This window comes from Mchenga conophoros, linkage group LG9 (genome assembly GCF_057382185.1).
Source record: "Mchenga conophoros isolate Kocher_MC1m ecotype Shallow Benthic linkage group LG9, M_conophoros_male_GT1.1, whole genome shotgun sequence".
NCBI lineage: Eukaryota > Metazoa > Chordata > Actinopteri > Cichliformes > Cichlidae > Mchenga > Mchenga conophoros.
This window is the reverse complement of record NC_140534.1, coordinates 29851373-29876230: the sequence shown is the minus strand read 5'-3', so window position 1 is coordinate 29876230 and position 24858 is coordinate 29851373. Positions and strand designations below refer to the sequence as shown.

The 24858-nt window shown below is 38.2% G+C and overlaps 1 protein-coding gene across 4 annotated transcripts in view; it reads left to right on the top strand.

Annotated features, from left to right (window-relative positions):
- ctnnd2a (catenin (cadherin-associated protein), delta 2a) overlaps positions 1-24858 on the top strand; it is a 268465-nt gene that overhangs the window by 27340 nt on the left and 216267 nt on the right. For all 4 annotated transcript variants that reach the window (XM_085287437.1, XM_085287438.1, XM_085287435.1 and 1 more), the window contains exon 2: positions 10634-10764. In XM_085287437.1, the coding sequence (XP_085143563.1) occupies positions 10636-10764 (129 nt within the window). In that variant the 5' untranslated portion in view covers positions 10634-10635. The remainder of the gene's footprint in view (positions 1-10633; positions 10765-24858) is intronic.

Sequence of the window (24858 nt, the reverse complement as noted above, 5' to 3'; positions counted from 1 at the left end):
GGTGTGCAGTGTTCACTGTATCTGAGCAATGTCTTTGTCTTTGCTAGAAAAAAACTGTTCCAAGGGATACTGTAAGATGATTTTTTGTGCTAATTTCATGATGCAATTATTGCACTCAATTTAAAATTGGAAATTTTATGAAGCATACTTTAGAAAAGACTGAACTTTAACTCTTTAAAATAATTAAATTCACATTTGTGTTGTAGCTTACTTTAGGTTTGCAGAATATGGACTGTTTTAGAGTAACCTAATTTTCTACTTTAACTTGCCTTTTAAGTTACTATTATATCATAGATAACACAAAGTAGCAGTTTATTAAACCTGGATCTCTGATGAGTTATTAGCTCCTCAGCCTCAAATAGACTCTAGCAAACCGCCAGCAGTGTTTTGCCCACACTATGACGACCGGGCTAATGGAGGATTGTCAATAAATGCCATATTTAAAGTTAGAGTGAGGACCTTGGTGTTCCCCTGGATAAGCTGGAGGTGGTGGCTGGGGAGATGGAGGTCTGGGCTTCTCTGCTAGGGCTGCTGCCCCTGCAACCCTGCCCCGGATAAGCGGTAGAAAATGGATGGATGGATGGATGCATGGTGAGGCAGAGTAGGTGAAGTGACACTTGAAAAATAATGAATGCAAATAGCTAATGTATAATTAGTGTACATTAATAAAATTGCCTAAATAGTGCATTCAATTTTTAACCTACTAATATATATATACATACCTCTCCTCAATGACTAATAGTAAATATCTAATTAGGAAATCATTTACCACTAGCATTACTACATCATTATACCTAAAAAAAACCCAACCCCTTAAAGTTACCACTTTTTGAATGGAAGTTCAAAAATGAGATGACATTATGAAAATGAAAAAGATTTATTGAGATGCAGAATTTGAATAAAAACTATGTGGGGATTAGACCCAGATGAAACATCGCAGCAGAAAGAAAACCCAGAAATGATAGGAATCAGGACAGGACCCCCCAGGGTGTAGACGCCGGTGGGGGTGAATATGAAGTTGGATGCTTGGATGGGGCTCTGAGAGTCCATGGTGAGGCAAAGATGGGGAGGAGGCGGGTTGCATGAATGCCTGAATGACAGATTAACAGATAAGTTGGATTGGATCATAGAAGGTGTGCAAGAAAATGACTGGACTGGAGTAATGATGTCATTTTGAAAGCAGGGGAAAGTGGAGGTGATGTAAAGAATAGACTGAATAGCCTGAACACCTAGGAAAGCAGGCAGATGGGTAAATACAGATCTTGCTTACTGAACTTACGCAAAAGACTCATTATAATAGAGACTATATTGATTACATTATATAGATTGTAAAATCATCTTCTTCTGATTGTACGGTAGACACTGTTTATCTATATATAGTGTCTATGTGTCGATCTATCAAGTATCTCTCAGTGATATTGCACTTGTCATTTTTTCCATGGACTTCTTTTGTTTTTTTGTGGTTTTTTTTTATTTGTGTATATTTATAGAGTGCATGTCTGTTACTACTGTTACTGACTAAATTTCTATATAGCCTTCATTAAAAGCCATGATTGTTACTCATTAAATACATCTGCTTTACAAGCTGTTTTGAGTAGGTAATTAGCATAAGTCAGATGCTCCAAAGAACTTAAAGCTTAAAAATAACTTACTGACTTTAGCTGAAACTGCAGCAGGTTCTATTGATCGAGGTAGTGTCAGTTTTGCATTTGAGCACTGTGGGGCTCAAATGAATGTAGCCTATGATTTGTTGTTAAATGTTTCGACCTGGAAGGGCTAGCAGATATGGCTAGCTTCTTGTGCTATAATGGCTTTTGCTATTTTTCAAAAAAATTAAATAGTGAAGCTGTTGTGTTGATAACAGGTCTTACTGCGATGTCTCGTGGAAGTAAGTTCCAGTTGTTATTAGTTAGTGATATTATCAATATGGTTATGTGAAGCAGAAATATGTGCTAGCATAATTATGCTGGTCTTCAGGTTATATCCAGGTTGTTAATTAGTGATTGTGTGCATGTGTGACAGTGCAAACACTAGGAATGTTAGAAGAAAGTACTTTGAGCAAGTGGTGAAGGTGTGCTACTGTAGGTAGCATTAAAGTGAGTTAGTTTTAGTAGTTTTATGTTTCTCAAGTACTGTACTTAACCATAAACTGTAGGTAGGCTAATTGTGGTTTTGCATTTTTGCAACCCGGACTACACTTATACAGAGGCACATTTTCTTCTTTTTACCTAACTATATTTGTCTGACAGCTTTAATTGCTTGTTATGCGATGGAATACATGGCCTTGCTGTACTGCCTAATAGCACATAAAGCAGTTAAAATGAGGTCAACTTTCACCATCTACAGCAGTAAAATGCAACACACACAAAATGCAAGATTAAATATAAGAGGAACATTAAATATAATAGTAGAACACTAACAGGGAATAAATAAATGTATTTTTATAAAATATTTTGCTTAATCAAACACATTTTTTGTGTATCTGGGACACAGTGTATCTGTTCCTGTCACAAAAAAAGATACATTAGCTTTATGTATCTGCTGATACTGAGTGTTACATTAATACGTTGCATTCCTAAGTGTGGGGAAGAAACTGGAAATCTTTTACTTGACAGTAATAATTGCTTCATAACTTCTTCCTCCCTAGAGCCTCCTATTCTGTGTTCTGGTTGTATTTCTTATAAAAGTGCATTTGATGTCATTTGTAGTTGTTGCCAAGCAACATGGTACATTCACTGATGAGACCAATGACGACTACTACTTTGGCTGAAACATATGTAAGATTTGTTGGTGCATTACATTTGGCACAGCTGCAAATTTGAAACTTCACTGACATTGTTTCCTTGCTGTTATATAAAATGAGGGGAAAAAACAGATATAAGTAAAACAGATATACGGCATTTCTCATTCATGGTTGTTTGGTTCATATGGTTTTACAGTTTTTACTTTGTTTTCATGTTGAAATATAAAATAATACAGTGAAAGAGGGAAGTTACAATCACAAACATATTCCATAGGAATTTTGGTTATGAGCCATAAGATTATAACCATGATTTTAAAAGGTTTAAACAGCCATGTGTCCATCTTCCTACAAATTGAAATAAACTGATTGGTGGAGATTCTGTTACCATGGAAATGTTTAATTCCAAGGGTCAGGTTACTTAGTGAGGGCAAAACTTGAGAAAGTGTGATAGTAGTGATCGCTGTCAAATGATAATACTGTAGAGAATGATGAAAAGTTCCACAGTTAACTTACTTTAGTGGTATTGTTAAATTAAAGTAGTTATGTTATACTTTTACTTAAAATTTAAAAGGAAAAAACTACCCAGGATACTTTTGTACTTACATGTGACTTATGCTCATTGAGTATATTGTTATGTCACTATAACTTGACTATTATGCTGCTGCCGCATGCACCTAGGTCAGGGGTCGGCAACCTGCGGGTTATTGACCACTTTTCACACACGCTTGCTGTACGCATACAGCTCACAGCCCGACACACACCATCACAACAGCTTAGATGGCACAGACGTAAAGGCGGCGAGGCGTGATTGCGGGTGCTGCTCTGGTGCATCCGCCCCCCCTGCAGCGGCGCTGCAGACCACACCCCGCCACACACATTAACCAGGTAAAATACATATTTAGGCAGAATTTTGCAAATATCTATTTTTCATTTTTTAGCAACATAGTGCTTTTTTTTCCAATTATTTTTAAAAGTCAGGCTCCAAAAGCCCAAAGGAGATATAACAGTTTTTGTTTGCTACATGGATCATTTTAGTTCAGCTGGGTGTCTTTCCTTTTGTTATATTTCTTTAAGAGTTCAAAATGTGTTAATTACATAAATAAAATGTCATTTTCTCTGTAGCACTTCATGGATTTCATAAGCAACACACCTTAGTTGTTCACACAAAGCATAAAGGTAGAAAACAATATATACAGTGTTATCTTGATTTTAGATGTCAAAAAGTATTTGCGGCTCCCAGTGTTGTCTTTTACGTGGAACCTGGGTCCAAATGGCTCTTTGGGTGTTAAAGGTTGCTGACCCCTGACCTAGGTAGTGTGTCGTCACCAAGGAGGACATTGAAAAATAAGGATGGAAAAAACGCTTTACTTACATTTATAAATGCTCTTGCCTGCAAGCATTGGAAAAAAAGTTCAAAAGTTGCTTACAAATTTTGAACTTTTTGGTCAGAAATGTCATTGTTACCAATTCTGTTGGAATATTCTGATCTAATTTTGAAGCTCTCACAGTCCCATATGGTGCATTAACTTCATTAGTTTATTACTTCTAATGCTTTTTATTAGCATATATACAATGTCATCCCTGAGAAATATAGATGTTAAATGTCTTAGCTTGGATCTGCTGAAGGATTCAAGCTCTACCAAATAAAAGCCACCACACACAGATTGCTTTTCAGCCCCTTTAAATATTTCAACAATGTAATTTTATGTGAGAAGGAGATACGCTTTTGATTGTGCTCCTTAGGGGAGCCACCCACTCAAACATGCGGAGGGGGATAATGGCTTCCTGTTCAAAATGCATTATTTGGGACCTGAATTGGAGATTTAACAGGAGATAGAACCTAAAAAAGGAAAAAAAGTTAATAAATAAAAAAATTTGTTCTGAAATTTGAAAAACATCATTGTTAGCAAAAATGATCTCATTGTATTTTTTTACAGTGATAATGGTAAGATTGAAGCCGAAAGGCAATTTCCAAAAAGCTGAAAAAAAAAATACTGTGATTACTTTGCTTCAGATACACTGAAAACATTAATAACTGGTTTGTAGGTCTCCTAACATTATCGATTAGTGTTAAGGAAAAATGTATTTTCATTTTGTACAGGGAGCAATTGACACTGCTCGATCCAATTTACAGGTCAGATAAACTTGCACAATTTTAAATGTAACAGTAAAAGAGAAAAAAGTTTGAAAATAGGATAAAGAAACATAATAAGGTCAGAGTGAGAGCATAGCAGAGTGGATGTAACAACACATCATGAAATCAGCGAGTCAGCTAATGTGAAGTCATAGAGGGGAGGATCTCAGAGAAAGGTTTGTTCATACAGTACACGTGTGAGTCTCTTTATGTGTCATTTTGTAGGCATGGGCATGTAAAGTGTGTTTTGTTTGGTCAGAGCAGGTGTGAAAAGCGCTCAGAAGTGCCTAAACTGCAAAATCCTCTAGCATAGAATGTGAGTCACCTCTGTTTTTATATATGCATGGGTGTGTTTTTTGCTTGTGCATGGAGTTTGTTTGTTTTTTTTAATTGTGAGCAAACAGTAAAGGCCAAGGTCAATTCAGTTGTATTTATATAGCACCAAATATAGCACCAAATTTCCCTTAAGGCACATTACCTTCTAATGTAAAAAGAAAGAAACCCAACATTTAGATTTGCCCCTGTGAGAAAACACTTGGCAACAGTGGGAAGAGAAAAAAATCCCCAGGAGTAAGAGAAGATATATGAAATTCTCCTTTTAGAGACCAGATAGGGGTATAACAAGGATGCATGCACTTTGGACCCATTCACCACTTTCAGACACTTGCCAACATTTTGTCTGTGAACATAACAGTGGAAATTTACCCACGCAGACACTTTGGAATCAGTGTGAAAAGTTGAAAAGTTGTGAAATGGCATTTGGTAACCTGGGTATTTGAGAGTAGCATGCACCAGCATACTGCATATCATGGTTTTACATCGAGTAATTCCATAGCTGCTTTTTTGCACACCGTACATTATTACGGAGCCCCGCAAGGGACATGGGAGAAAAAAAATTAAGACAAACTTTTGCGAGATTTCGCAAAATTCCTCTCGTACATTATAGACGAGATGAAATGTGATGCACTTTTTTTGAGTTTTTCTTTAGCTTGTTTACACTTTGTTTTGTAAGGATCATTATTAAATGCTGGGTCCTCAACCATACAAGGCTTTTTCTGAGCTTGCCATTACTTATCTCAGGCTGAGCCAAATGAAATGTCATACCATCATTCCTTCTGAGTTCTTTGTGAAACAGCTCACAGCTCAAACCAGTCAGAATGCGCTACAATTAAATTCATCCCCAGAGCTACAAAGGCCTCCTCTAAGCTGAGGTTCCTGTTACATTCCACCCTGCAGGGTGTCACACATCTATTCAGTAGCAGCTCGACTGTGCTTGGCGACAATACCTGGAAAGAATAGAATAGGATGCTGGAGTATTGTGACATTTGATGGCAAATGTGTTCTGGGATTATCTCTGCAGCAGCCAATATACAGCGAGCCACCTTTGCAATTTTCTAAAGACAGCACCTGCTGGACACTAATTACAAAGAGTTTGTGCCTCCTCTATACATGATTACTGGCTTTCTCTGGCAATAACAGGTTCACAGCAATGTCTTTGTTATGTGCCGTGCTGTATGCTGTTTAGAGTTGTTTTTTTTCCGTTACTTCAGTCATTCAGCTGTATGAGAAACGACTTATCAAAGTCACTCAGAAGCGTGTTTGCCTATTTAATTTAATTGCACTTGTTTGTATATGCTAGTTTCTTGTATATTGGGAATATTATGTCAAAAACTGCAAAGAGATTATCTGATGAGCTAATGCCGCAAGGCAACACTCTTTTCTGTCTGCAAAAACAATCAATCAGCCTTTGCTGTACATTTATTCGGGCTTAGTACTAAGTATTACAAAGCACAAAACCAGTGGGTGCAGACATTATTACTTGTAAAAAAACAGGTGTAATTAATAGCAGCTGCATTTCTTTTCAGTATGCCTCTGCCACGCCTCTGGCATTATACATGTTGGCACATTGGCTCTGCTTATTGGCACAGCAAAATGGAATAAAACCATCATTAATGTTATTAGTCACACCTGTGATTTTCCTGCCATGAGAAAGGGGTATTGTGCCTATTTCAAACTATAGTATATTGCTACAGACACAACTGGATAGCTTTTGGAACGAAAACTTGACCACAAACACACAAACTGTTGGCCAAGAAGCCACATGTCAAATTATTGATGGGACACATATTCATTCTTTTGTGTTATTTGGGAGCTCCAATTTAAAAGGTGTTTACTAGCAGAAAAAACATCTATATGAGTTCAGAAAGAAGGTGAGATGAGGCTTTCCTCTTCCCACTGACTTGCACATTTGGCTGGCGCATTCAAGAGAAATTGCGGCAGTCAGCCAGCGCGTGTAAAATGGTCTTTGCTGGGGTTCTGGTTGCTCAGGAGCCAAACTCCAGTGACTCATCTCCACTCAGGAGGGGAGATGCCAGACACAGAAGTGGTATTTGTCAGTGAGAGTGAAAATTACCATCTGCAGGGCATCTCACTAGCATCTTTTATTTACAGACACCACCCTGTCTAGCCGGCTGTCTGTCTGATGGCTAGCTGACTGGCTAATAGAATGAGTGGAAGTTTGCTTTGCACACTGTCTAGATCCTCATTGAGGTACTGTCTCTGTAAGGTAACCGATGCGCTTGACTCTAATTCTCTTTGTCTGTCTCATTCTATCTTTTGGATGAATACTTCTAAAAAACATATCACACATTTTAAAAATCTATGACAGAATCCAAGCTGCAGAAATGTACGTGCAGCCCCTGTAACTAAAATTAGAGGCATGAATTTAAATCCCCAGATCAAATGTTAAATGCCTGAGACTAGCAGGAAACTGTAAAGTAAGAGACTCCATGATTTAATCCCACACTCAGGCAGTTCATTATTTAGTCTCCTACTGAAGTCTGGGCTTCTGTATTGACAAAATCCTGTCCCTATGGTCTCTAAAACACTCTAAAACTTGCCAACCAATTTCCTGATTTCTAAGACACTTTCTCTTTCTTTCTCTCGCCATGTACTTTCAGCTCAGACAGGAAAAATGTGCAGATGTTTGATGATTTAAAACCTTTACAGTTAATTAGAAATAAGGTGATTTCATTGTGTTTCATTTTTGATATTGATTTTCTACTGCTTGCTTGTATTGTTTGAAACTGAGCTGTCCCTGAATTTTCTTTCACATTTGTGTGTCTGGTGTTTGGGCACAATATTGTGTATACCCTGGCCTGCAGTACTGTGTGCTTTATGCAGAAAGTGAATTTGTTTCTTTTCAGTTAGTGCCCAGTCAGAACAGACCAAAGAATAGTTTCTCATATCATGCACAAAAAAAATGAAAATGGATTTTGTGACACTGATTTTCATGGAAAATGGTGGTCACACAAATGGTGACAGAAAGTGTTAGTAATGCATGACAGGAAGTCTTTAACCTGTCGTTTTCCTGCTCAGGTAAAATACAAGGCTAAATTATTAGGGCATGGAACAGAAAACATATTAGCATGTTAATAGTGCAAGGTGTTGTTGTTAAAATATTGCTTTCATATTATAGATGGCTTCATTTAGAAGCATCAAGTGATGTTGATGCATCTATTAGTACTTCCTGGGATTAAGATGAATGCTGGTTGAAAACAAACAAACCAAAAAACCCATGCACGACTCATGCTAACTTTGTCAAGCTAGTTGTCAAGGTGCTGTTTGATGAACAATGCATGTCTTTTCCAGTTGAATACATTCATTACTCAGTCTACAAGACCCTGTGTTTGTGAAGTAATATAGTGGAAGTGGCAAATCCCACTGTGTTTGTACTTGTTTGAGATTTATTTGCTTTATGTTTTGTTTTTTTAAATTAAGTCTGCTTTTAGTATTTATTCTCTCACCACAAACATCCAGTCTGTCCTCCAGTATTGTGCTCATCGGCGCCCTGACTGATTGACTGGCTGGCACGTTCAAAGTGATGTTTTAACTGAATTAGATTCTCCAATCTTCTTATAAGAGAAGAAAACAACAGTATTTTATAGATAGTTGAAGTCTGTATATAGCAAAAGATGATTGCGAATCCATTCCACTTGTTTTGATGAAAGTGGTAACAGTTGCATTGAAGAGATAACAAGACAACCCTCAAAACTACATTGGTTTTGTAGGTGGTGGCCACAGACCGTTGCCTACTCCTTATCTCTCCTGACTGTTTTTTCCCATGTTTTGCTCTTTTACTGTTTTCGTGATTACTGGTAGCAGGTGAGAGGTTACCTGAAGCCCATTGAGGTTGCACAAATAGTTCAGCTCCTCTGGGATGACCCATGTGCATGTGCCATCAGGAGATTGTTTGCTGAGTCTTCCAGAATAGTCTCAAGAGGGTGGAAGAGCAGGACTGGTATCTTCTCTTTTGTCTGAGGAGGAACAGAATGACTACCAGAACCCTGCAAAGTTACCTTCCTGAAAGCTACTCATGTGCACTTTTCTGACCAAAATCTCAAGAAACACACTGCATGAAGGTGGTTAGAGGTCCTGATGTCCTTTAGTGGGATTGGTGCTCACTATGGACACCATGCAGCTTGATTGGCTTTCACCAGTGAACACCAGAACTGGGAGGTCCAGCACTGGTGCACATTCTCTTTACAGATGAGAGAAGTTTCACACTGAACACATGTGATGGACGTAAACGAATCTGGGGATGCTGTAACAAGCATGGCTGGTTTGACGGTGGATCAGTGATTGTGTGGGGAGGCATTCACTTGTAGGGTCAAATAGACTTCCGTGTGATAGCCAACAGTGCCCTGACTGCATTTAGGTACCAGGATAAGATCATCAGACTTATTGTCTTATATGGTTGCAGTGAGCTCTGGGTTCACCCTGAAGGACAACACTTGGGCTCATTGCCAAAGTGTCTATGAAGAACCACGAACACTACTGATCGACACTGGGATACAAGTTGAATCAGCCTGTGATTTCAGTTTTTTACTTATTAAAGTGATTTTTCAATCCTGTATTCAAACAGTTGGTAATAATGGTTTCTAATGATCATATATAACTTTGTTTTTAACAAATTGAACAGTATGTATAAATAAAAATGTTTTACTTTAATATTTAGTTCCTCAGGATCTGATGTGTGATATTAGGATTCCCTAATCCCTGATCCTAAATTTTTGAGCAGTGTAGACAGAAACTGAGTAACCTATTTTCAGCAATGAACAGTGAAAAGGTATGGCACTGTGGTTATGTGGTTCATAAACGTTCATTCACTAGCTGGGCCCATGTCCTCATTTTAGGTATGACAGCGTTTTAGTAGGTAAAGGTGAATGCTTGGACATGAGCTGCGGTTTGGGGAAGGCCTCGAAGGGGACTGGCGACGGCTCCCGGGCCTGGGAGAATGAACAGCTTGCAGAACTGGGGGAACCCATATAGATGACAACCGGAAGGAGCGTGTTTGGAGGGGTGGTCTCGCTCGTGAAATTCCAATACTTAATCTCCAATGTAATGCAAAATGTTTTAGAAGCAGTTGTACACAAATTCTAAACAGAAAACCAAAGAATCTGTCTGCAATCTGTATTTTTTTATTTGGTTATATCAAAAAATGCACAATCTGTATTCTTCCTCTGCTGTGTTACATCTATAAAAATATCTAAGTAACATTTTATGTGAAGAAATAAGTCACTTCGAAAATCAATATATAGATTTTTTATTTAATGAATTGCCCTTGTAAAGTTGTAAAGTTGACTTTCTTGACACTTAAAATCAAGACATTTAAAAATAAAAAAGAACATGTAAATGAGACATATTCTTCGTACTGTTTTGTCACATCATTTTCTATATATGTGTGTTAATTTTAGCCATGCCAGTGCCGGATCAGCCTGCAGAGCAGGAGAAGGGGGCCATGGTTCCCCCTGTGATGCCATCCTCCAATGGAGACAGATCTGAGACAGAGACAACCTCCTCTATCCTTGCCTCTGTCAAAGAGCAGGTAGGAAGTCCTCCATATACCATAAATGTATGTGCTGAACTATGATAAGCCTTTTTTATGTAAAACTTTCGGCTAAAAAGGCCAAATTGTAACTTTGTTGTCCATAAACAGCTCTAATATAAGGCAGCTCATAAAGTTGTTGCTGTTATATAGCAGCATCCCACTGTTATAAAATGTTTAAACGAAAGCAACAATTGATTGGTTGAGTTTAATGGATGGAAGTAATGGAGATTATGGAGCAAGAGCTGGAAAATATCATTAAAATCATGGCCGTTACTTGACGAAGGAGGGCTGGAGTGGTAACTGCATTGCTGCAGGAGGGCAGGCAATGATGCTGCATGGTTTTGTTTAAAAAAACAAACAAACATGAAAATCATATATAAGAAAATAATATATAAGTAGGGGATGGTAGACGAAACAGCTCCAGGTTTGGCTTAGGTGATGATGAGGGGAAATAAGTGCAATGCAAATATATTTTAGTCTTTGATATGTTAGATTAAGAAGAGGTGAGAGAAAGCAAGAATAGGAAGTACACAAGAGATTTGCTATGTACGTATGTTGTGTAGCTTTGTACAGATTGGTCTTTACACCTCTTGATTTATATATTTAGCACTTTATTTATGTTTTAGGCAACTTATAAGGCACAAAAATATGTGTTTCTCTTCACAATGGAAAGATATTCTTGAGTGCAGTGAAGTTCATACTAATTATACTTACTCCATTGTGTAATGGAATGCTGTTTCCTTTGGATTTGGCTCATCAGCAAGTGCAATACACCATAGATTTATCATTTTGCCAATCTGCATTGACTCTGAAGTTCTCCTTAATTTAATACCACAAAATATTCCATTTACCCTTACCGAGTCAAGGACAAGTGCTGATAGCAATTTAAGCTTTTTTTCCCTTTGCAAATGGCATTCATTTGTGTGTCTGTGTGTGTTTTTTTCGCTAGACCTGAAACCCTCTCAGTGCTTTCACATTACTGAATCAGTGAAGCGCGCAGTGTTTAGTCAGATTCCTGCAGCAGACTAGATTTGAACCCAGCTCTTCCTCCTCCCATTGGGAGAGCAAATGTAGTAGAAGTTACCCATAAGAGGGATAAATCACAGACTTGTAGCCGTTGTTGAAGTCTTATTTCTGCAGTGCGACATTTCTAAAATCTCCTCCCCTGAGGAAAACAATTGTTTTACAAATGAATTGTTCAGTCATTGAAAGGGAATAGGAAACAATAAGTTTTATCTGACAACAGCTCTAATCAGCGCTACATAGCAGCACATTAGATAGAAGTTGGATTGACTACATTTATCTCTGTGCTCTCATTGCTGACTCATTGGAGCACACCTGATTTTGTCAGATCCATTCATCTTTACTGATCCAGTTCAGTTCAATTCAATGTTATTTATATAGCGCCAATTCACAACAACAGTCGCCTCAAGGCAGAAAAAGATGCTACAATATTAGAAAGAAACCTCAGCAATCACACTAATACGCACAAATGCTAATGCACCATTGATAAAGTGCAATGGATTAAAAAAAATACCTACACTATACAACTCTTTACCTAGACCTTTTACATACATGGGCCCAGATTAATAAGCAAAGACAAAGGCAGTTCATTTCAATAATAAATAACAAGGGTGAGGGCAATCTGGTTACCAAAATAATACATTATAATATAGGTTTTCTCCAGAAAAACAACATGGCAGTTCAGATTAAGGAAACGCAGCTGAAGGAGAATGGATATATTTTGATATAAAGGTGAAGTCTTCTGTTAGGAATAGCTGAGGACTCTGTACGGATAAGTGTGTGTGATCGCTGGATAAATCTGACAGCTCAGTTGGAATGCACGATTAATCCAGAAGAGCGCTGCTTTCAACAAACTATCTCACTGCATAAAACTGAAAACTGTCGGTATACAGCTGTCCTGTAGGATTTGTAAAAAAAAAAAAACAACAACAACACAAAACTTCATTCATCGTCAGATCCTGAGCTGTACATGTGTTAATAAAGTTACTGCTGCTTTGCTACATGCATAGGTGTGCACACTGGTATTTTTATCTGCATGACATGCAGGGCTGCAGGTATTTAATTAAAGTTAATTTTACATATTGTTAGATTTTGACTTAAATCCAGCATACTGGTCCACGATCTGGTCCACGAGTAGCAAGATAGAGAGCTTTAAAATAATCAGAAATAAGAGGAAGAAAAATCAAAATACACAAAGAAACCACTCCATGGCGGATCTCTGTGACTAAAAGCCTAAAACACTACAAACCGATTCACTACTTTAAAAAGTAACATGGCTGTGTGTGTTACCCAAAACATCACACAGCTCTGCGTGGATCTTGTATTGGGATTCTCCCTCTCCCTCTGATGCTTCACATGAAGTTAAGTTCTGCTCTGTTTCATAAACATATCAGCGTTACTGAGGACCAGAAACATGCAGGGCTGAGCTCTAAATAGTGGAGAACTCACTGAAGAGCCTAGAGTTTTGGTGTGCTCACAGCTTGAGCAATCCGCTGATGCCAATCATACACTTGTTCTGATAACATCTCCCTCTGGCAATCCAGATGAGTTGACACTTCTAGCAGAAATTATCACACCGTCTCATCATACACAAAATAAGACAATTTTCAGAGTTAAATTTGATACAGTTGCCAATAAATCGCTCGCTTCAAACCTTAAATAATTTGTATGTGATTCATTCAAATACTCTCCTCCCAACATTTTGTGCCTCTGAAAGTTGCACTTCTGCAAGTACATGTGCAGTACAGTTAAAAATAAATGTTTAGAAAATCCCAACAGTAGTCTTTTAAAGCTAAAAGAAGGTTTTGTGCTTGTATTAGACTGCCAGTAAATATAGTCCTTCAAAAAATAATCAAAACACTTGGCTATCAGTTTTTAATGCAGCTGGATTTGCTGTAGATTTTCTGCTTAGAGGAACACAGTCTCCTGCTGCAGAGCTGCTCACACTGATTCCTAGCAGAGCTGTGGGGGTGAACTATATCTCCATAGTGCTGAATGTTCTCACAGTACACACTCAATTGCATTTACATAAAAAGCTCTGTACTAGTTATGTACTGTACTGGAAACTTTAGCACTAATTCAGAATGACTCTTTAGAGATCGCCCTCTCTCTCTGCTTTATGTTGACATGCCTGTGTCAATGCCCGTGTTTGTCTAAGTTTTTTTTCCCCTGTAATTTGCTCCAGTAACTGACCAGTTTTGCTCCCATTATGGCACACCCACCCTCATGCCTTACACACACGTTTCTCACTCTGGCTTAGGTTTCATTTAGGAGACACCAGCAAGGAGTTGGAAGGTTGAATAACATGCTATTAAGTAAGCGTAAAGACTTTCAAATGCTTAGTTAGGTCTTCTTGCTGCTATCTGTTCCAATTAGTTCACCACAAATTGGAAATTTGTGAAACACAATGATCTGAGTTGTAGCCGATGGTGCTTCTGAACATTTAATGGTTCTCTTTATGCTCTGAAAGCTGCCAGAGGAAACTAACTGGGTGAACATGTGATTTTTCTCAAGTATATATTCACAGAACAACAGCTGTTGCTGATATAATTATAATGCTACCTATTTACACACGGAAGAAACAAAACAGCACATTAAACGCACAACACAATACCACTAAATAGCAGGATACCTGTAGCTTAATGAAATATTTGATGCTTAAAACCCCTGGAGAGTCTTGGGTCGATTTGTGGCTATTTTCAAATTTCGATTACATGCCATTTGCACAGTGTTGAATGGAATGTAGTGCAAGTCTGCAAAAAAAAGTTCGGTCACATTTACTGTTAAAATTTCAGTATGACTTCCGGAAATTAGCTTCAGTGGCTAAGCTAGCGATAAACTTACGCTATTGGTCCTAGTGGTCGATTTGTGCCCCATTGAAACCCATTATAAACGCTATTTTTCACGGCAAAAAAATTACGGTCAAATCGATCGTGATCGGTTATGTTTCCGCTTCCGCTTGCAGTACTGGCCTTAGAGTTGTAATTTTTTTATTTGTCCACCGGGTGGCGCCCTTGCTCCACATGTGACGCCTGCTGGAACATACACATGTTCTCCAGCGGCCTGCTCGAGACAGATACCCGGAAAAGGCAGACTAATTTCCCGCGTACAGCAGCAGCTTGGCCCGCTGCTCGTTCCGGACCATTTTCTGACCTTAGGATCGTTTGAGGGTGCATTAATTTTTTTTAATCAACAGGAAATGACGTATTTGTTTTCACGTGGTAGCGGAAGTGTGTGCTGCAGACACGGGAACCGAACCATATGCTCCGGCGCTGCGCGAAACACACCCGCGGCAGAGGCACTCCTCCCCGGGGGAGAAGGAGCAGCAGCGCCGCCTGGGGACATTTTTGGCTTCTGGAAAAAAAATTAAAACCGGATCGAAATTAATGTTGGTGCCAATCTTTTGTCCATCTAAAGGCCTAATTATAATAACAATAAAATATTACTTCAAATGTTTTTTTTGGAAAATATTTTATGTTTTATGTTTTATGTTTTTGGGGCAAAAAAAGCAGTGCGCTCATGTGACGAAACCGGGATATAAAGGGTTAAAATCCGCGAAATGTAATTAAAACTTGACATGAATATTTCAAGGAGAAGTAGGTCTAAAAGATTGGCTAATTTAAAGTGGAATAAAATATTAATATATAAATTTTTTATAGCACTTTTTGGGCGTGGTCGATAGTGTGCATTTTATGAAATGCGCTCCTGGAAAAAAAATAAAAGGCGATCGAAATGACTCTTGGTGCCAATCTTTAGTCCATCTAAAGGCCTAATTATAATAACAATTGAATATTACCTCAAATGTTTTTTTTGGAAAATATTCAAGTTTTTTGTTTTTTGGGGCAAAAAAAGCAGTGCGCTCATGTGACGAAACCGGGATATAAAGGGTTAAAATCCGCGAAATGTAATTAAAACTTGACATGAATATTTCAAGGAGAAGTAGGTCTAAAAGATTGGCTAATTTAAAGTGGAAAAAAATATTAATATATAAATTTTTTATAGCACTTTTTTGGGCGTGGTCGATTTGTGGCTCTAAGACCGATAGTGTATGCATTTTTCTAAGACCCTCCAGGGTTAAGTGGCAGCAAAAATTAGATCATTTACCACTCGCTGCGAAACAGCAAATATACAAACAACACATGAGAGAATTAATTACAATTATGGATTTTTTATTCACATTCCTAACTGTGTCCTGCCCTGTGTCTATAAAGACCCAAATTTTATATTCCCATAGAAATTATATAGGACCTAAAATGTATCAGTCAAAAATGACTCCCACTGTCCATTTTACATCTGTCAGTATCATTATTACAATTGTAATACTTGTCCACATTAACTCAAACCAACAAGTTGAACAAAATGCATCATTAGCTTTAATAAAACTTTAAGGTGGATCTAAACATTTTCTTAATAGTATTGGTTTGAGGTTTATTCCACATGCTTACAGACTTGAAAAAGCACTTCCTGTCACAATTTGAGTGCATATTAAGTTAAAGATTTAGCATGACCTAACTTGAGTTCAACTTAGAGGACATACAGTATACTTTTTGCTCTACATCTAATTATAAGTTTTTTTGTTTGTTTTTTAAAAACATTGGGGGTCTGCTAGAAGCGCATGTGTGTTGATCACAGAAAAAAAGTAGGTGCAACTTTCCCCACAGAGATACATTAAAAAAGCCAAACTCACTGCGGGTGCAGATTCACTGCAATATTTATTAAAGACACTGAGGTTTCATTAAGACACACAGTATTAAAGCTTGTATTCCTGTAGTCCTGATACTGTTTTAGCATAAGTGAACTTTTCCTCCTGAGACCTGCATATAATGAAAGGTCTTCTTATTATACGACCTTCTCTCTTATCCCAGGTTACTTCTCTGTCCAAAAACTTTTCAAAAAATTTTTCAGGATGAAGCTGACTCTAAAAAATGTGTGTCCAGTGTTGAAATATTCTTTTCAATTTTTCGCGATGTTCTATTACTGTCACACCCTTCTCAAATTAAGTCCACACTCAGTATTTGAATAGCAGAGGGCTACATTTTGGGGATCATCCTTTTTAAGTTATCCTATTTAAGTTGATAAAAAGCTGAATGTACGTCATTGAGGAAGCTCAACAGGAAATGTTCTTCATGCAGATTTCTTTTGCATTCTGAGAAGGATGTCAGCTGGCTATCTTATGTTAAAATTTTTAGATTCGATGGCTTCCTGGCTGCCTCAGTTGAAGCCATTTGAGTTTCTCTCAATGTTTTGCACCGAGTTGCATCATATCTTAACTTGCCTCAGGAGGGCTCCACAGAGACCAAATTACCTATTCCTGAGTTGCTCTGAAATCAGTTTCCCACATATTTTCATTTAGCTGGATTTAATGTCCTGTTCTGTTTCTGGAAAAAGCCCTGGAAATGCAACTTTCCCTGTTAATTTATAATCTGGTTTATCATGTTTTGCCTTATCCTTGATTGATGTCCCGATTTAATGATTCCACCAATAATGAGTTTGATTATATTTGCTGTTCTAAACAACCAGTAGCCAATTAATCTTTTCTGCTTTGTACTATTCCGTCTGTTTAGAATCTAGCCAATTTAATCTTTTCAAATTACATTCTATCAGTGATAGATTACGGTCTTTTGTGTAATGAGCTGGCAAGGAGTTTATATTCCTTATAGCCAGAAAAACACAATACAAAATGAGTGAGAACAAAAGCCACAGGCTAAAATGATGTTAAGTGATTCTGCAGTCACAGAAAAACATCTCATGGGAGCTGGGAGGATGTTTTAAATATTCCAGTGTGCTATATTCCCGAGATCCTGCTGGTTGACTTAAGTCAAGACAAGACTTAAATGAACATAACTTTTGATTTGTAGCTGATTGCTGGATGCTGGTTAAATAAAGTGAAATTAGATCAATCTTTCACCTTGATTTTGCAATTATCCTGGTGCTTTTATTACCCTTTAGTTATTATTGCTATGGAGAACTCTGATTGCTTTTAGTACTTATTACATTTTTTTGGATATTCTCCTACTTTTCTTTCTTTTCTTAACTTAAAATAATAGACTGTAATAATGCATGCAAGGAACATTTAATATGGCTGCAATCCATTTGAAAATGTGGATCTACTTTTTGCTTTGACATTTTTGTGGAGACAAATGGTTGAACTTCCATAGCATATAGTAAATGAATGGAAAACATGAGATAGTAGACTAACTATATATAGCATATTCCCAGTCTTTGTTGTAGTTATAGTTCTCATCATTATCATTTTGTCTTTTGTTCCTCCTTCTCATCTAGAAAACACAACACCACCTCTTCCCTCATGCTGTTGAACTACGGCGTGCGCATCTTGCTTTGAGTTTGTTGAATCTGAGCTGAAAGTATCCATAAACTACTTGGGTTATCAAAGGTTCACAACTGATGGAAGCAGTTTGTGTATTTGAAAGCAACAAGGTCTTTTACAGAACCGAGAGGGTAATATATTCTATCCTCTAGACTGATGGTTATTCTCCAAACTCCCTTTCTTTGCAGTTTGAGTGCACTTCATTGGCCTTTAGAGTGAGCTGAAAACTTTCCTTTTGCTTGTGTGTGCTCACTAAGCTTGACTAGGGCTCTGGATATTGACTGTGCATATTCTTTACACTTTGACACTCTCCAACACTTATAGAAGTTCCTTGAAAAGAGATTTTGTGTAGGTGTCTGTGTGCCTTTTACAACTTTCTTCTTTGTGTATCCTAATAGACTTCTCTGCTTCTCTTCCTTGTCCTCCATCTCTGTCCCCCATGTTCTCTCCCCTTATCGATGCCCTGTCTGCTGCTGAAGTTGGCAGCTGTATTTTGCAGATGGTATAAATTAACTCTCATTCAGAAGCAGAATGATGGGGAAGAAATGAATGACTCCTCTTCCACACCCAAAACTATCAAATGCAGCATCTGATTAAAAACCTTCTGTCTCCTGAAATTGTAAGGTGTAATTAGTCAGAGGTAAAAAACATATTCTGGTTTATATTGATTATAAAGTTATCATAACCTTATAGAACCTTTTAACTAATTCAGAAACATGTAAACAGTAAAGCTGTATACTGCTGTAATATAATTAAATAGAGTTAGCCTTAAAGTGACCTTCAAACCTCTCTTGTTTTCACTCTCAAAACTAGATTTGATGCATGTTTCACTTTAATGTGTACCTTTAATGTCCTGCACTTTGATCATTATCTCTGTCACAGTGCCATGTGAAAACAGTACATTAGCTTGCCTGCATACATTTGGTGAGTGAATACTGTATCTATGACTGAACTAAGTGCACGTAATAGATTGCATGGATTGCATATGCTCATTGGTGCATTCAGTGTGGCTGTGTATGTGCTTCTGCCTGCTTCGGCGTGCATGTAAACGGTGTAAATCATGTTTATAAGTATATTACAGTCTTCAAAATGATTGTTAGAGGTAGAAAGGAAAGTGTCTCAATTCTGCTAATAAACATATTTAGCAAAAAAAGAAAGGGAAACACATATTCAGATACTGTGTGTGTGTGTGTCTGTGTGTGTGTGTGTGTGTGTGTGTTTTCAATACACACTCACAAATGCCAGCTGCAGTTTTAATGTGAAAGGCCTATTCCTGACAATGACTTGTGGCTTTTAGATTAAGCTAAAAGCTGCCAAGATGACTTGAAGAGATTTTGATGCAAGCTTGAGTAGGAGGTATGTCACAGTAGCAATATCCCCTTGCCATTTACTCATGGAAAGAGCCTTTGTGGGAGACTAGGGCAGAAAAAGGGTAATGTTCGGCTGCCTGACACTAACTCATAAGTACTGTAGCCATAGGAAAAGTTGGCCAAGTAGGCTCTTGTATGTGTGTGTGCATGAGTTCAGGTTGTGTCTGCTAGTTGAGGTGGAATATTCCATTTATTCAACGTCACTTAGCCAGCAACCCCACTACTGTCACCATCATCGTAACTGGCAGCTGGCAGGCTGCATGCTACTGCAGCAGCCTTGCTTTGGGTCAAAGAGAGAGCGACAGAGAGAGAGATAGCTAGAAAGAACAAAAAGAATGAGCAACAAATATCAGATGAAACATGAAAACCATGCAGAGTGTGTGTTTGTGAGTGCAAACAGAAGGGGTGTGAGAAGAGGTAAGATGTGGGCTGCAAGAAAGAGACAAGAAAAGACAAACAGCAACAGGAGAAAATGCAAAGGCTTGGAGAATATTATTGCTGGTAGATAAAGGAGAAAGTCTGAAAAAAATAGAAGAGCGGATATGAAAGATTGAATATAGACAGACTTACCTTTCAGTGGCAGCCATTGAATACGCAAGGAACGATCTCTTTTGTTGGAAATAAAATAAATAAATATTGTAAGACACTGTACAGACTACCAACGCCACAAAAATAAACACTAAATGTAATAATATATTAATAATGTAATAATATTTTATAAAAATAAACATGTTGATCATAAAATAGACAAGAAATACTTTTGACTGAGCACTGTCTTGCTTCGTCTGTTAACAGTAAGGATGTAGGCATGGCTCTTTCACACCTGGAAACTCCAACAACGCAAGTCTGAGAGCACTTAGTGTTGATTGTCGACATACATGTATGATCCCAGTCAGAACTGCTAAGCTGTAGCCGTAACAAAAATGATAGCAATGTACCATGAAGCCCAACTTTAAAAAAAATCTCATCTCACAATCAATCAGGTAATCTCATTTACATTTAAATTGTCATGCTCAGAACTAACAGAGCACGAAGGCAGTGTGTGTCTGACAAGACGACACTTTGCATCTCCCGTGTAGCTGTAGCTTTTTTGAGTATCTAAACGAGGTTTAATGAGTTAGAAGACTCAAGATATTTGTTTAAAAAACAAATGGAAAGAATCTGTTTCATATTATTTTGATACACAGTGGATTCTTGGCCCATTTTCCTGGGTCATGATGACTTCGGTCATAAAACTACAGACAAAGTGAAAGAACTTGTGCTGATAGATTATTTTGAAACAGTATCTGGCTGCACTGTGACAGGAGAAACAGTTTGTTAACAACTTTAACTGAAAATTGGGCCAGAAGCCTATAACCTGTGAAGGGTTGCTCCATGATGCTCCCAATGAGCCCTAACTCAGTATTAATGTATTCATTTGTTATGTGCCCACTCTCCCCACCCAGATTTATATGTGGCCATTTTTGAATGATGCAGAATCCTGTAGAACCAGGAAGAACAATGGCATTGTTAGACAGGAAGTCTAATGAGGCATGAAATCAATATGTACGATCCTGCCTCACCCGGGGCATGCTGGGTAATGGAGTGTCAGGAGTGCTTTGGAGCTATTTTAATCACAGAGACCTTGGAAAATCCACAAATAAACAGACTGGTTCCTGCCAAAATCCCACAACCCTGTGAGATGTGTGCTGTGGTTATGTATCTGTGATTACTTTTTACATAATTGAATTTACTGAGCGTCCATATGCCCGCACCTGCATGAAACAAAAATTAAGCTGTTTGGATTTTTTTGCGTGTGTGTATCTTTGCATGAATTTATTGTGAGCAGAATTGTGAGACCCCAATTATAAGCATGTGATCAAGCCTCACCTGTAAGGATCACAATAACAGAGTCCCCATGCCAGCTCTACCTTCTCACTTCCAGTCATTTCCTCTCCCTCACCGGGCACTGTTTCATTAGCCTTTAACGCTACAGCAAAGCCCAGTGCTGATCCTATGTGTGAAGTAAGAGGTCTTTCTGTTAGTCGCATAGCTGAACCTTGAATCCCAACAATAACGTTAACCCCGCCACCCCCAATATTTGCATGCAAAATGCTACCTGAACATCAAATTGCTCACGCTTGCTTTTGCCTGCATGCTATTGAACACTCTTGCTTGCAGTCTTGTTAGCAATATCTTGAATGATAATGGAATAGCCAAAAGCCTAATGTGGATTTAAAATTCTAGTAATTAACACAGGGTGCGCCCAACTGTAATGTTGATTCTAAAATTTTACAGATAGCTTTTGCTAATGCTCATTCTTAACTCTAAGTACACCCCATGATTCAATAGCTTGCAGAAGTGTCATTTACAGCAATAACTCAATCATACAGAATCTGAACAAAGTCTTACAGAGAACATCATTTTCTGTATGACTTCATCAGTCTGTCACATCATTAAGGACGTTCTTTACAACATTGCATGAGTTCACTGATGTTTGGGGGCATTTGTTTTTGCACAGCTGTCTTAAGGTCCTGCCACAGCATTTCAGTGGGGCTGAGGCCTGTACTTCGCTGCTGTGTTTTGGGTCATTGCCCTGTTGCATGACCTAGTTTCAACCAAGCTTCATCCTTTGGACAGATGGTTTCCTGTTTGACTCTACAATACTTTGGTACACAAAGGAGTTCATGGATGACTCAATCACTGCAAGGTGCAGGTTCTGTGGCTGCAAAACTATTTTTAGCTTTCCACCACTATGCTTGAGGTTTGTGTGCTGATGTGCTTTTTTTGGCTTTTAGTAGTCCCGTACTAGGGTCAAGCATCTACTGGGCATCATTTACTAATATTTGCATGAAAAGGTTTTGACCCTGTGCAACAAATGCATGTAGAATTACCATTGGATTTATGAAATATGCATACCAGCGTATATTGTTCTCACCATGGTGCATATGTTAGTGTAAATTTGAATCATTCTGAACTAGCAGCCTTGTGCAATCTCCATACCATTTGCATACTATCTGCATACTGCACCGCCCTGATTTATCTATATAAGGAAAAATGTTTACACCCAGATGAAGCAGAGAAACTAGTGACAGTGTTGTAAGAGAGAAGCCTGCATCTCTAAGGCAAGACACAAGGAGGAAGTCTGGCACGCAGGCTGTCATTTGTTTATACACATCGTCAGAAGAACTCCTAAATTTGCTGCTAAAGTACAACCAAATCTTGGGTTCTTTAACTGTTCTCTAAGTGTTGCATGGTCTGGCATTGGGGTGAATTTGCTGGGATGTTCACTCCTGGCAAGATTGGAGGCTGTGTTCTCCACTTGTGAATGATCAAGTGGTCCAATGATCCAGTGATGGACTTAAACCCTTCCCCAGATTTATAAGCATCAACAATAGCTTTTCTGACATCATTGCTCATTATCTTTTGTCCTTGATATCCCTGAATCCTCCAAATCCACAAACTTCCAAAACGTCTGCTTTTTTGTGGCAGATTCACTTGTTGATGATCAAGTAATTGTGTGTGTTTGATTAGCACCACCTTGCTGCTATATACCTAATTGCTATGGAAGCATTAATGATGTACTTAAAAGAAAAGAAAATCTTTTTTTCCATCGTGGTAACAAAATGGTAACATGGTGATAACATGTCTGTATGTTACCACTCTTCCTGCATATGGTGTTGGGAGCTTTAAAGGGTTCAGCTGGTCTAAAGCAGCACAGTTGCATATTTTAGTAAAGCAATCTCCCAAGTCTGGAAATGAGCCAGACTTGGGAGACCACACACTGATTTACTAGAAAAACACTAACAGACTGAATGTGTGTGACAGGATCCTCTGTTTACAGGCAAAGCTAAGTGTTGGGGTCAGGGAACAGGGAAGATCCTGTTGGACAGAAGTGGAGAAATGTTGTTGCTAAGACCTTCAATTGCTCCATTGTCCTCTCCTCCCATTTCACAAATCCTCCACATACACAACAGATGCAGTTGCGTGGGTGCTTGAAGAGTACCTTTCTGATACAGACGCTGGACTGCTTTCACTTGTTCGCTCTATTGTTTTCATGAAGCTGTTCTCTCTGTCGACTGTCTCTCCCACTCTGCACTGTTCTAATGATACACTGTTATTTATATCCCTGAAGCAACTATAGCTCTGCTTTTTATAGCACACTGGAATCTTTGTAATGTTTGTCTGTATTCTACTGTTCAAAGATTTACTTGTGCTTTACACTTGGTGCCACTAGTTCTGTAGCCTAGCTGACATGGTTAGAAAACATGAGACGGCCCCGTGTGTTAAGCTTTATCCCCATTTGAGAGGAAATAGGCCTTTCATTCTCCTTGAGTCTCCATCGATCTGAAAATGAGAAAATGGAAAGATTACTCTGTGATGGAAAGAGCCATTAAAGAGGCGAAGAGCTCAGAAAATACCAAAGTATTTATCAATTCTCTGTTTTTTAAACCTTAATAATCCAGAAATTCTTGCTCTTTGTGCATGCTTTTTTGAACTGTGCCAGATATGCAGTCCAATTGAGAGGCTCAATCGGTCAAGGCTTGCAGTTTTATATCCCAAATATGCTGACAAGATTTGAGAGGTGCGGGCATCTTTTAGTTTTACACGAACTATGTAGCCACTCCTATTAAATTGATCTGTCCTGTGTCTCAATCCATTGTGCACTACTTCAATTTCAATTTGAAGTGTATACAAATATGTCATTTTATTATTTTTACCAGAGATGTACAGTCAAGAATATTATAGATGATTGACATAAAATAAAAGACAATAGCAGGGAGTAAACAATGCCATCCAGGCCTTAATATCCCTTTTCTTGCTAACTTCCTGTCCTTACTGTTAATTTCTTGGCAGTACAGTCAAATTTACATTGCTACATTTACAGTGTTGGGGAGTAATGGAATGCATGTACCGCCGTTACGTATTTAAAATACAAAATATAAGTAACTGTATTCCGTTACAGTTACCTTTTAAAGGGGTGGTATTCAGAATACAGTTACTTTGTTGAAATAAAGGGATTACACAGCGGTCTTTTCCTGTTTCGTATGTTAGGCTATGCCCTCTCTATTTTTGGTAATTTCATGCCGGTGGAAACCCAAACAAAACATGCATTAACCCTTTAAAACCGATCGGAGCGGGCACGCTCTGTTTTGCGTAACTATTTTTAAATCCCGGTAGCACTGCAACCACGTAAGCTAGCGCAAAAATTTTTTGTACTTACATCTTATGCCATCAGGTCCTAGGTCACGGTTTCCTTCCACATATAGCTTTGCAAAAACTACATAAAAAGCGCTTGCAGCAACACAAACATAATATTCCAGAAACACGCTTTGCCGATCCAATCAGCTGTTCATAACACTTCCTGTGTTGGAATAGACGTCAGCGCGA